Source organism: Centrocercus urophasianus, unplaced genomic scaffold, assembly GCF_019232065.1.
Source record: "Centrocercus urophasianus isolate 14NV4802_14NV808 unplaced genomic scaffold, USGS_Curo_1.0 seq_12, whole genome shotgun sequence".
In the NCBI taxonomy this organism is placed as follows: Eukaryota; Metazoa; Chordata; class Aves; order Galliformes; family Phasianidae; genus Centrocercus; species Centrocercus urophasianus.
This window is the reverse complement of record NW_024884364.1, coordinates 29,131,181-29,143,793: the sequence shown is the minus strand read 5'-3', so window position 1 is coordinate 29,143,793 and position 12,613 is coordinate 29,131,181. Positions and strand designations below refer to the sequence as shown.

Below are 12,613 nucleotides of genomic sequence, written 5' to 3'. Positions count from 1 at the left end.
CTTGAATGAAAATAACATTCCTTCTCCATTCTGTGTAGGATTCTGCTTTTAGAAGCCCTTATTACAACAAAAAGTTTTTCTAAGTGCAAAAAACCACTCTCTCTTTTCAACAGATAACATCAGAGAAAAAGTTAACACATTTGCCAAAAGTTGCTCTTGTAGCTTTTTCCAAGCAATAAAGTTCCTGCAGTAACACAACTAAAGAAAATTATAATGAACAGCCTATGTAAGTTAGCATTCCTGAATCCAGAAGGTTCATGTAATTTGGAGAGGAAATTCTCCAGCACGAAGAACTGGGGGATTGTAGAAATCTGTGTGATGCGTAATACACAGCAATGCACATTTTAAGGTATTTAAGTTCACCAAGAAATAGTAAAAATGTCAAGATTTCAAACTGTATTTCTAACTATAACAGAAATAGTCTACTGCCAATCTTAATTTAGTAACAAATTTTGTTGGTGTTACATAGGTTGTCCAGTAATAAATATTTTTACTACTACTTACTATGCTTAATAATTCTGTCAGTGAAGTTTTAACAGAGCAGAAAGCATTTAGTGGTTTGAAATTAAGCTTCCAAATCACTAACTTCAGAAACACCATTTGTAGGATGGCTACTTCCAATAGCTGAAAAAGTAACTTAAAAACTCATGCTAAATTATACTAGAAAGCATATTTGCACTGTAGACTTCAGGAAGCACACACAACAAAATGGGTGATTTTAAATCCAGCATATAGAATATTATTAGTGTCCAAGTCTGTACTAATTAGCTTCACACTGACAACTACAATGTTCCCCCACTACATATACTCACCATATCTGTGCTAACACCGGCTGAGGTAACCCAGACTGAAAAAAAAAGTTTCTAGCTTGATCACCTATAAAATAAATAGGATATCATTTCAGAAAATGCTAAAAATACATATAAGAGTAAGAAGGAAATTATGAATCAAAATATCTAAATCAGAAGCAACAGTAAAGCCATAAATACTTAATGCTACGCATACACAACAGAACAAGAGATTTAAATTGGGTTTGTCACTTGAGAACCTACAAGATATTTGCAGCAAGCGTGTGCTGTTTCACTCTGCAATAGTCAGCACCTGAAGACAACTGGACATAAACATTCAGGAAAATGGGAAACTCACAGTCCCTAATCTGTGTCAGTGGCTCTCTTTGAGCAACATACTCTTCGTGAGAACAAAAAAAAAAAAATGTTTCTTCCCAAGGTTTGTACCAATACAAACTTCCTGATTTTTTGTTTGTACTGTGCCAGTCAGCTGGCACTAACTGAAGTGGTCTTCATCCTGATGTGAGTCTGACAAGCAACCTTTAACGAAAGTAATAGTGCATTTCATTTTTTCAAGTATGAATTAAAAGTAAGAACAGAAAAACAATTACAAAAAAATCGGGCACTTGGAAATGTTGTGACCTGTAAAGGAGATTTGTAAACAAACTAGAAATAGCACTAAATATCAGAAGAAGTCAATAAAACCGGTACTAACTTGCACACTGAACTGTAACAGATTTTTATATCAAGTCTGTCACATAACAGAGCAGAAACAATAAAACTGGAGGTATGCACTAGTGTGATGTGTGATACTGATTTGATACTCTGGAAATTTGTTTGATGGATTAGACAGCAAAAAAAGGTAACACATTGATATGCCTCACACTTCCGTTGAGTGTAAGAGTTTAGATAGGACTGAAGATATTTTAATGTAGTAAAACAAAACAAACAAAATTGCAGACATCACAGTGCCTTTAAAGCCAAAGCAATCAGTGGGTTTTAACGAAAATTTAGTGGGAACTGCGCAGCCTTTACTTCAGTATTGCTTGCCACAATTTATACCAACTTTAGCCATTTAGATTTTTTAAGAGGTCATCCACACCAATTTCACTACTTTATGCACAGTTTCTGAATCAGACTTCAGTTAAATTGACAAATTTTTTGAATAGACTTCTTATTCTCTCGGTATGTTAGTGTAACAGGTTGTTCCCGGGCAGAAATTAAGACCCACACCATCATTCAGTCATTTCCCTCCACACAACAAGATGAGAGGAAATTGGGAAAGTGTGAAAACTTAGGAAGCTTGTTGGTCAAGATACAGATAACTGAAACATGGAAAAAAAAAAAAATACAAGCAGTACACAGGTAAAAACTCTCACCACCTCACACAGGCAACCAGTGCCCAGTCTGTTTCTGAGCAACAGCTACTTTGGAAGACAACTGAACCCTTATAAACTATTTTTTTGTCGTTTTTGTTGAGCATGCCAATACAGCATATGTTTCTGGTTGGTTTAGGACAACTGACTTGGCAGCGTCCCTTCACAACTTATTATCCACCCCCAGCCTACTTACTGCAGGGGGCAGCATGAGAAACAAACAAAGCCTTGAGGCCATGTAAGTGCTGGTCAGCAACAGCCAAAACGGTGTTATTAATGCTGCTTTAGTCACAAATGCAAAACATAGCACCATATGGGCTGCCATGAAGAAGTTTAATTCCATCTCAGCCAGACTCGGGACAGTGAGTTACTTCATTAAGGACATTAGAAACACTATAAATATTACTGTGTATCGAGGTGATTCCACATCCTGAATTATTATTACACTAGTTGCTGTCTCTACACAACAGTACTGCTTTATAAAGCTAGTTACAAACAATTTTAATTGTACTTAAAAAAATCAAGTGGCATAAACCAGGAATAGTGTGTGTATATAGTATAGTGTCAGAAATGGTGGAGTCAACAGTGAGACATACAAATAACAAAGTGATGCAAAGTGAACAAGAGATGTTCAATTTTCTAAATTCTTACACCCTACTTTCTCCTAGGCAGCTCTGTACATACTTAGGCTCAATTACCTAAGATGCAATTAAATGAAATTAGAAGTGAAATCTCTTTCATTACCAGTGATAAATCCAGATGTTGGTTTCAGACTGTGGAACTGTTGATCATGTTTAGCTCTCTCCTCCACAGTAATAGCCCAGATATCCAGGTTGCCTAGTTGAAAAGAGATGCAGAAATATGATTTAAAAATATTGTCTAAAAAAACCTTCCCTATTTCTGAGTATATCATCCCGTACTGGACTTATGAAAACAACAGAGAAATACGCAGAAGCTATTCCTCCAAAGTCTCTAGCTGAAAGCTCTATGAATTCTTAAACAGCTAGTTGGTACTTGTGATCATAGTAGAACTACATGTTAACAAACTACGACGACTGCTGAGCACTGATTCACTCATCTGGCTCAGGGGAATCTTAAGTCACAACTAGGCTACCTAAAGTGCAATCAAACTTTAAAATGGGCTGCTAAAAGACAACATCAGAGGATGTAACACAGAAAAGTCACAAAACTAAATATTCAGCGGGCAAGGGGCCACCTGCCTCAAAGAGCACATACCACGCAACTCGAGTTCTTCTGTCTGAAAAGGTATGTCAATCATGAGATGTGTATTATGTAGTTCTGTACTCTCGTAAGCAGAGAACTCCACACCTGTCTAGAAGTGTGATACAACAAGACAGCTAACAATTTTCACAGGCAACAACAGCACCATTTGAGAAACGCAGTTCAGGAATACACTCATCCTTCCTCTGAAACTGAGAAGTCTGAGTAATCAGATCACGTTACGCAGCCCAGATTCTTCACACCACGCTTGTAAGTTGGAAGCATTTAGTTTGCATTGAGATTTACTACATCTTCTACAGGACTATGCTCCAACAAAGTGTTCCTTAGTTCTACTTTCAATTTTTCAGCAGTTTCTCCCCTCTTCCAGACATTTCACTAATAATGTATTGCAGACTCATCTTAACAATTTGTAGACCAGTAACACATTGTGATTTCAACATCCTGAGAAGTATTTTATGCTGGTGCAACTTCCTGTAACTCCTACTGTATACACATGCAATGATCTGAAGGCATCTAAGTTAATGGAATTACTGTTTTGTGGGAATAAAGAGGAGAGTTAACATTCACTCTGTCTCAGCACTAAACTCTCAGAGATTCAATTTCAGGCAATAGGGCCCACAAATCTTTACAGCAAGCATTTCAAACTGCTTGCAGGGTGAGGCAGAAACAAACTCAGCAGATAAGAGGAACAGGAGGATTTCCTGCCTCCTAAATGTCTTCTAATTAAAAACTACTTCCATGTGGCAAAATGTACTTCGAGAGAAAACAAAATGGACAACTGGGAGAGAAACATCCTTTTAAATGTTAAGTTTCATTAATTACATAAAAACTACATTTTTGGTAACAAATTCTCTTCTCCGCTTCAGACAATCTATGAATTTCTAGAAGAAGGCAGGTTGATAATAACTCATTCAAAGAAAGGACATCCATTTATTCAGGAGTACTCCGAAGAAACAGAGGCACTGTAAACAGCTTTCAGAACTGTGCTGCCTGTATGAATTAAATTGGATTCTCGTTTGAATATGAATGTCCCGAAAGACAACAGTTAGTATAAGCAATAATCTCCCCTGCAAACTTCTGGCAGGAGAAAAAAAATGGTGCCAAGACTTTATGACCAGTATACAGCCTAGGCCAACTAACAGCAGATGAGCATCTGCCTGTAATGGAAACATGACTGCTCTTGTCTGGCATAAGATCAAAAAGCTGGATGCAGTAGGGTGCACATGCAAAGAAAATTTCTTGAATATAGTTAGAATAAAAGAAAAATACCATGACATTTGTAATGAGTCTCTGACTTGCTCTAGCCCAATTGAGGTGTACATGACTCCAGTATCCCTCTCCCCCACTGAAAACACCACAAAAAAGCAAAAAACAGCTCCTCCTATCAATTCCCAAAAGAAATAAACCCCAAACTAAAACTCTTTTGATCTGAGATAATAAAAAAATGTTATTAACTATTTCAAAACAAAAATTAATGCTTTTTTCTCTGGATTCTTTGAAACTAAAACAGATGACTGTATTTTCTTCTTCCCGATAGAGATTTGGTCAGTATTAAAACTGTAGATCTCCTCTGGGGGATATGAACATCAAAAGAGCTGAAGCTAAGTCAAGCAAGTGTAACAGTCTCTTCAGGAGGGCTATGAATGGCATCTCTGATGCCTCATCTCCATCTTTTGCTATTTGAGGAAACAATGAGATCCACGGGAGAGCATGAAGTAGGATCTTTCCCAGCACTAAGACATCATTCATGGCTTCAGATCCTGGATGCCACTGTAGAAGTTGCGGTGCACTGCAATATATTTGAATGCAAAGGAAGCAGCCACCAAACCACAAAACTGACTCATCAGAAAGTTATCCTTGAAGGCAGCAGCAAGCGCTCTAAGCTTCTCTTCTTATAAAAGGCTTGGCAATCATCACATCTGCAAAAGTGATGCAGTGCACTCTCATACATGAAATGGACATTTTCTTCTCATGAACAAACAAACTGAAGGTTGAACACACCACATTCTCCCCAGCAATTATAAAAAGCCTATTATGCACATTCACTTCATTTAAATAGTCATCCTTAAAATGAGCAGTGTTCCAGAACGTCCGTGAGTCACTCCAATTTAAATGGTGGGTGCTGTGCTCTCTCTGTTCTCATTCCCCAAGAAAACTGGAATATTCTTCAAAAAGAAAGAAGCGAAATAAAAACAAAACCAGAACTATGTATATTTGCATGGAGGTGAATACTAGAGATTATACATTCAGAGTAAAAGCTCTCCCCAGAAGGAGATAACATAAATTTCACCTCCATCTTGAACAGTGACTGCAGGTAACAGTAAATGACAGATTCTTGAATAGGGGAATAATTCCCCCACAAGAACTGAAAATTTCTTTACAACCCCATTTGTTTCCTCTCATAACAATCTTAGATTGTTCATGTAATTTTTCACAGAGTATATATGATGCTGCCTGGTAGATTTGGTTTAAGTACAAACATTGTAACAGGCATCTCTCACACCATGTTTGAAGTTAAAGATACTCCAGAAACTACATTAACCACATGCTTATTTTAAGCTACTTGCTGTAGAGCAGCCAGATTGGAAAAGCTGTATGAGAAGAAATGTAAATTCCTTCCTTCCTAAAGCCACTTAGTACAGTTAACAAGATCCTGGACAACATATGCAAGATCAAATGGTAATACATAAAGTTGAAAAAAGAAAGCTGGTATCCATCTGCAATGCAATAAGAACTCTCTGAAGATGGTAGATTAAAATGCTTTGAAGACAAGAGTTTCTGTAAGAATGTTTGTGTTTCAATATGGGCGCATGCAAAGCACAGCCCTAACTATAAACACAAGGAAATATGAGTCCAAACCAGTAGATTCCATTCACATCATGACTGATCTCAGAGAGTGAAAATCAGGATAAAAGGAAGCTTTTCATACCTTTCTATATAATCTAGAGGTGTATCCTACAGGACTTGATCAGTGACTTTATTTGATGAAAACTTTCAGTAGCCAGTTTTGCTCACAATGCCTGGCACCAAACAAGATGTAATTCCAAAGGGATGGATAATCAAGGCAGTGAATGGCAGCTTCCTATTATATATTTGTTCCGGCTGTGCAATTGCAAAGATAAATTTCTTCTGATATGTTTTATGTGCTTTTTCACAGTGGCAGAGATTGCATCCAAACAACTGTCTCTCTCTAACATACTTTGAACAATGCGCTTTTTTTTTTTTACTGAAGTCTCTTACTGAAACTTTAACACTAGACAGAAATTTAGTTCCTAGCTATTTCACATCCCAAAAACTAGACATCCATTTATATATTTATAGATATAAACACATACATGCATTTTTGTTTATTTACGTATATTTGCATCCGCATAAACATATACATACATATGAGAACCATATCTGCGTTTTCAGAAAAAAAGTCCACAACAGATGCATCATTCAAGTGGAATCAAACAAGTTCTGATAGTTACTAGCATTTCATTTCCAATCCAAACACAGATTTTGGGACAATGTATGAAGTGATGGCATACAAAGGCATGTGCCATACGCTTTAGCAATGAAAAAAATCCAAGAGTCCTAAAACAAAAATCACATCTGTTTCTCAACCAACAGTGCTTGTGAAGCAAGAATTTGTCATGCTTAAGTAGCATTTTAGAATTTCCTCTGGGGGGAAAAAATAAATAAATAAATAAATAAAAGACAGGCCTGAGCAGGGAAACTTAGGCAGATAAGACCAGGTACCTTCAGAATGTTGATAAGCACTGCTGTTAGTGGCTGAGTCACCTGGATCTGCCCTAGTTACAAACTGAAGACTGCAATGGAACAATGTGCAAAAAGGGAAACGGTGCACTTTTCTGCTTGACCCTCCCAAGATGTCTTTGCAGGATTTCAAGTATGTTTTCTAATGGGTCTGCAAAAACATCATAAGGCAGGTAAGGTAAGGTATCACTTCAGAAAGATGCAAGACCAAAAAACACTTCAATACAGAACATATTTGAAACACAACGCATTCATGAAGAATTTTTGCATATAAGAATATATCAGAATACAACTTACCCCCAAAAGGTGTTGGAAACTGAGCCATGGTTCTTTCACTTCTAGCTTATTAATGGATGCCTGAAAATTTTAAAAGAAAAACACAGTCACAGTTACAGCATCTTCCATTTTCAGTGTATTAACTGTACCACCATATAATCAATTAGTACAGGACAAACCAAGGCAATGAAGAAGCAGTATAAATGCTACTTCTAAGAACAGCTACTTATGTAAGATCTAAATGCTTAATTTTTTTGCACTACCCTATACATCCAGGAGTGTCTTAATAGGAGAAAATAGCTATGATTCAGTTCTGTTCAAACAATGTCCTCAAAAATGATCTTCATTTATAAATAATCAGCAATGTAGTAAAGAACAGAATTAAATCAGCCACAACTGACAAAATCTCAGTGACACTGTCCAATGCTGCATTACTTTACCAAGTATAACAGCTCCGCTCCTACTAAAGAGCAAAATTGGCTCTGGTTCCAACTGTTGAAATCATACAACGTTGGCAGAGATCTGTTTTTCACTCCTGACCAAAAAAATCATGTAATGCACTGCCTTGCTGAAAGTTCCTTTGTTTAAACAAAATACATTAAAAAACAAAACTAGATGGCAAGACTCCTTTACCCCTCAATCACCTCACAAATTCAATAAGATGAATACAGTGCTAAAGCTGACATCGCAAGGAAAAACACTTCAGTCGGTGGGTGATACTCTTAACACTGCTTGCTTTTCAAATAAAAGCAGCCTAGAGTCCAGAAATTTAATCTTTAATGAAAAAAAAAAAAAAAAAAAAAAAAAAAAAAAGCACAGAGAAAACATTTTTCTTGCTCCACACAAAGACTGACATGAATTGCCTGAGCCGAGGGGACAATAGCTAGCCACGGAGCCACCAAACAATGCGAAAGCAGCCTCTTGTCCTACTAGATTCCACTCATGTTTTCCAGGCAACAGGAGAAAAGCAAAGGAAGCAGAATCAGAAGGAGAATTATTTAGACTGCTTGAGCAGCAGCAGAAATTTATCAATATCACTAAGAAAAGACATTAACTTGCACCAACAATTTCCTTTTGTCTCAACTTCTTGTTTGTTCCCCTCTCCCCCAACCCCCTTTCACACTTCCCACATACTCCTCTAGCTTCCAACTTGGGAACCTACTATACATACACTCCACAGATGTCACTGAAGAAATAAAAAAAAAAAAACAAAAAAAAACAATAAAATGACAACAACAAAAACCCAGCAGTTCTGTGCATCAGTCTCCCCATCAGTTGCAATTCATGAAAAAAAATACTGATTTTTTCCCTCATAATTCGGCAAAGCAATCAAGCATGGTACATAACTCAGAAACCTTCACCCAAATGCTAGACAACGTGGCCAATACTAATTTCATGCACAGAAGGCATATCTCAAAAGTTTAAAATCACACATGTACCCATATGGCACTTCCAATCTCTGAAGTGTACTCACTATCTTTATTACTACGCTTCTATTTTTCAAAACTACAAGCAAACCCCATAAGAAAAGAGTTCTCATAACTGCCACAGATGTAACACTGAACTGTATGGCACAGGCAGCTTTTACACTCAAGTCAAAAAGAGAGGCAGGAGAGCAGAGATTCTCTCCCTGCTTCCATTTCCCACACTATGCAGAAGGACAAGAAAGGCATTTGAGGCAGGCAGACACGAGAGGATAGGAGCAGAAAGACAAGACTTCTTTTCAGACTTGAGAAGACAACTTAGAGTTTAAAACAGAAATAAAAGATCAATATTCTCCAGTGAGAGATTAATTTGTTTGCTCTTTATTGTCAATATTACATCCATCTTCCATAACCAGAGATTTCATTTTACATTTCATTGGAGCCCCAAGGGGTACATACCCAAGGGCTCTATCTTTGCACTAATTAAACTCTGCAACTGCAGACAGCTGATTCCAGCAGCTCAGGGTTTGTTACATATGAAAATGAAGGTTAAAAGAGATAAGAATTCACTCTAATGCTGAGTAACTTTGTAGGTTTTTTTGGTTGATTAATGTTTGGGTTGAAGAACTCTGGGATGGAGAGCAGATATTATTTATCTGAAAACCATCTGGCATATTCATTACGTTATAAACTTACCGTGTATTCAGAATTATTGTAATGGAAATACAAGCATTGACATTTCAATTTGCAACACCATTCTGAAGTAATAACAAGTTGGTTTAAATCAGTATTCTTCACACCCCAATCTCTACTGCGTGAGCTCTTTCCTCTGCCTTCTTTGATCCTCCCAACAAGATCACGTAGCATGGTGAAACAAAAACTATTCAGGGGCCAGAAAGATGGTAGCAAAACAGTATACCAGTTATCCTCAAAAAAACTGTAGGTTCTCTCTAATGAACTACCAGCATTCATATTTGTAGGGACTTCTAGGGAGGGAAGATTCAGGTTGGATGTCAGGGAGAAGTTCTTTACAGAGAGTGGCGAGCTGCTGGCACAGGCTGCCCAGAGAGGTTGTGGATGCCCTGTCTCTAGAGGTGTTCAAGGCCAGGTTGGATGGGGCCCTTGGCAGCCTGGGCTAGCATTAAATGTGGAGGTTGGTGGCCCTGCATGTGGCAGGGGGGTTGGAGATTCATGATCCTTGAAGTTCCTTCCAACCCTGGCCATTCTGTGAATCTGTGATTCTCATTTTGGCATTTTTATTTTTTTCTTCCCCATTTTTTTTTAATCCTCTAACAGATTTGATTGCAGTTGACCAAGAGTTCAGAAGTTACTCAAGCAGGAAGTAGAAGAGACCATAACGGGAACCATAACTGCATTGCTAGTAAGCACTGTCCTTAGAAAGCCAGCCTCAAACCCATAACAACATCGTAAGCAAAATTCTGGAAGTAATAAAATGTTAAGAGTTCATCAAATATTTTGTTTTGCCCAGATAGTTTATGCTTCCTTTAGAAAGAGCAATAGAAAGCTCTGAGCCACTCATCTTCACCTGCCCACAAAAAGAGCTTAACGTATTACCTCTCTGGCATACAGAGGTGAAAAGCCCATAAAGACTGGAAGTGCCCACTTCCAGTAAGGAAAGTGGGGGAAGAGTGTATTAATTATCAAAATAACGGGGATGATAAAATGAAATAGCAGGGTTTTTTTTAGTTAAACTTATCTACTCAAGGCCAGCCTGGTCTGGTGGTTGGTGACCCTGCTCACAGCAGGGGGTTGAAACTAGATTACTATTGTGGTCCTTTTCAACCCAGGCCATTCTATGATTCTATCGACAATACTTGGAGACGTTCTCAGCCCAGATTCTCTTCCACTGTGTAACCCTACCAGAGTAAACCCAGTCCTCCCATCCATGATTCCCCACAGGCTTCAGAGCAAAATGAAGCTTTCTCCATACATGAGCATGGTGGTGATGTAAACTTAAGTACTTACATTTATTTCAAATTTTGAAAACAATTTTGAAGTCACTTTTGAAAAGTAACTAGGTTGAAAACAATTGACATTAACAACACTTAAATACAGAAATCATATGTACAAAAATTCCCTCCGCTATACGTTACATACAGACGTCTCAAAACTTTGCTTTTATTTCTATTCAAAGCTGCCTGTGCTCTTAGAAGAACATTAATGTACAAAATTGGAAAAAAAAAAAAAAAAAAAACTAAAAAAATTAAAAAGAGGTATAAATTTAAGTGTAATTTAACTGTTTCTGTGCGAAATTCCTGGTATGAATCATAGAATGGCCTGGGTTGGAAAGGACCACAATCAAAGGACCACAATGATCATCTACTTTCAACCCCCCTACCAAATGCAGGGTCACCAACTATTAGACCAAGCTGCCTAGAGCACATCCAGCCTGGCCTTGAATGGAAAAGTTTCACTAGAAAAAAAAAAAAAAAAAAAAACCTGGCTTTTTTTTTTTTACTCTCCTCAAAATGCCATGTAACATTTCTATTCCAAAACATTAATTCACAAGATAAGTTGGGCATACAAAACATAAGTTGCTTCAGGGATTACTGTATCGGTCACCTTCCTCCTCCTACAGGAAAAAAAGGAAAAAAAAAAAAGTATAAAAAGAAAAAGAAAACCAGATAAACCACATGCTTTTCAAGAATTCCAAGTTATGGCCAAATACCCCCAAGCCAGATGTCATGTGAGAGTATCACAGACTAACAGCAGGTTTTGTTGCTTTCCCACATTACATGATAAAGTCCTTAGACTACTATTAATAAAAGGACATCAAGAGTTTCAACAAAGCCTGTTTTTTTTAGATAGATGTTGGAAAATAATTTGAGGAATTCACAGGGAGTCTGACTCTCGCTCTTTGGAGATCAGATCATGAATACAGTTACCAGTTTCCGGCAACTTTTCAGAGTTTCAGCTCTTCACAAGAATCGTTTACTATCCTGAAACACCCACCCAGGTGTCAGATGTCACGTCTACTGTTTCTTGTGTTTTTTTGCTGAGCAGCAGCAGACTAACAAGGCCGGGGACAGTTGCAGATGCTGTTCACATTACTGTGGCAATAATCAAAAGGGCTGAGAAGGTTACTTTCATAAATATAGTATCTATCTCTTGCTAAAAAGAGTAAGCTGGCCACAAATGGACGAAAAATCACTACAAGCCCAGCAGGTAGGCAAAATGTGCTGTAACAAAGGGCTCTTCTCTTTGCTCTGCTCCAAATCAGAAAATTGCTCAGGACTCTTGCAAAGATCAAACTCCTTACTTCCTAAAAACAGGAAAAATTGAGACATTCATCAACCTGATGTTGACAACAGCAGCGAAAGCCCCAGAAAAATAACAAAAATGATGTTTCTGTGTACAATAAACTTGCAAGCAATTATGGCCATTGTTTATTGCTTTGCACTGTCATCCTATCTTGTTCTGTCACTCTGCTATGAGTGGTTTTGGAAGAAAGATCTCAACCTCTTCCAGGAGCTATGAGATTTTTGTCTCTTCTGGCTGCCTAAGGGATACACTGCCCCAAATACGTTTTATTTCTTCAACACATTAGGTCAAAGTTCAAGAGAAATGTTACGAAGAACATTCTTGGTCAAATCAGACCCTTAACGCTCAGAGACATCTTTATTAAAGTTCAGACAGCAGACTTCTTTGCTATCCAGACCAATAACTGGCTTGCTGCTTTCTCCAGTTTTCCTCTCGCCAAAACACTATTTGGTTTTCCAAGCTA

The 12,613-nt window shown here is 37.7% G+C and overlaps 1 protein-coding gene across 6 annotated transcripts in view; it reads right to left on the bottom strand.

Moving 5' to 3' along the window:
- ITSN1 (intersectin 1) overlaps nt 1-12,613 on the bottom strand; it is a 117,125-nt gene that overhangs the window by 82,480 nt on the left and 22,032 nt on the right. For all 6 annotated transcript variants that reach the window (XM_042809960.1, XM_042809963.1, XM_042809965.1 and 3 more), the window contains exons 2-4: nt 7,466-7,525; nt 2,909-3,001; nt 813-876 (exon numbers count right to left, since the gene is read on the bottom strand). In XM_042809960.1, coding sequence (XP_042665894.1) covers nt 813-876; nt 2,909-3,001; nt 7,466-7,493 — 185 coding nt within the window. In that variant the 5' untranslated portion in view covers nt 7,494-7,525. The remainder of the gene's footprint in view (nt 1-812; nt 877-2,908; nt 3,002-7,465; nt 7,526-12,613) is intronic.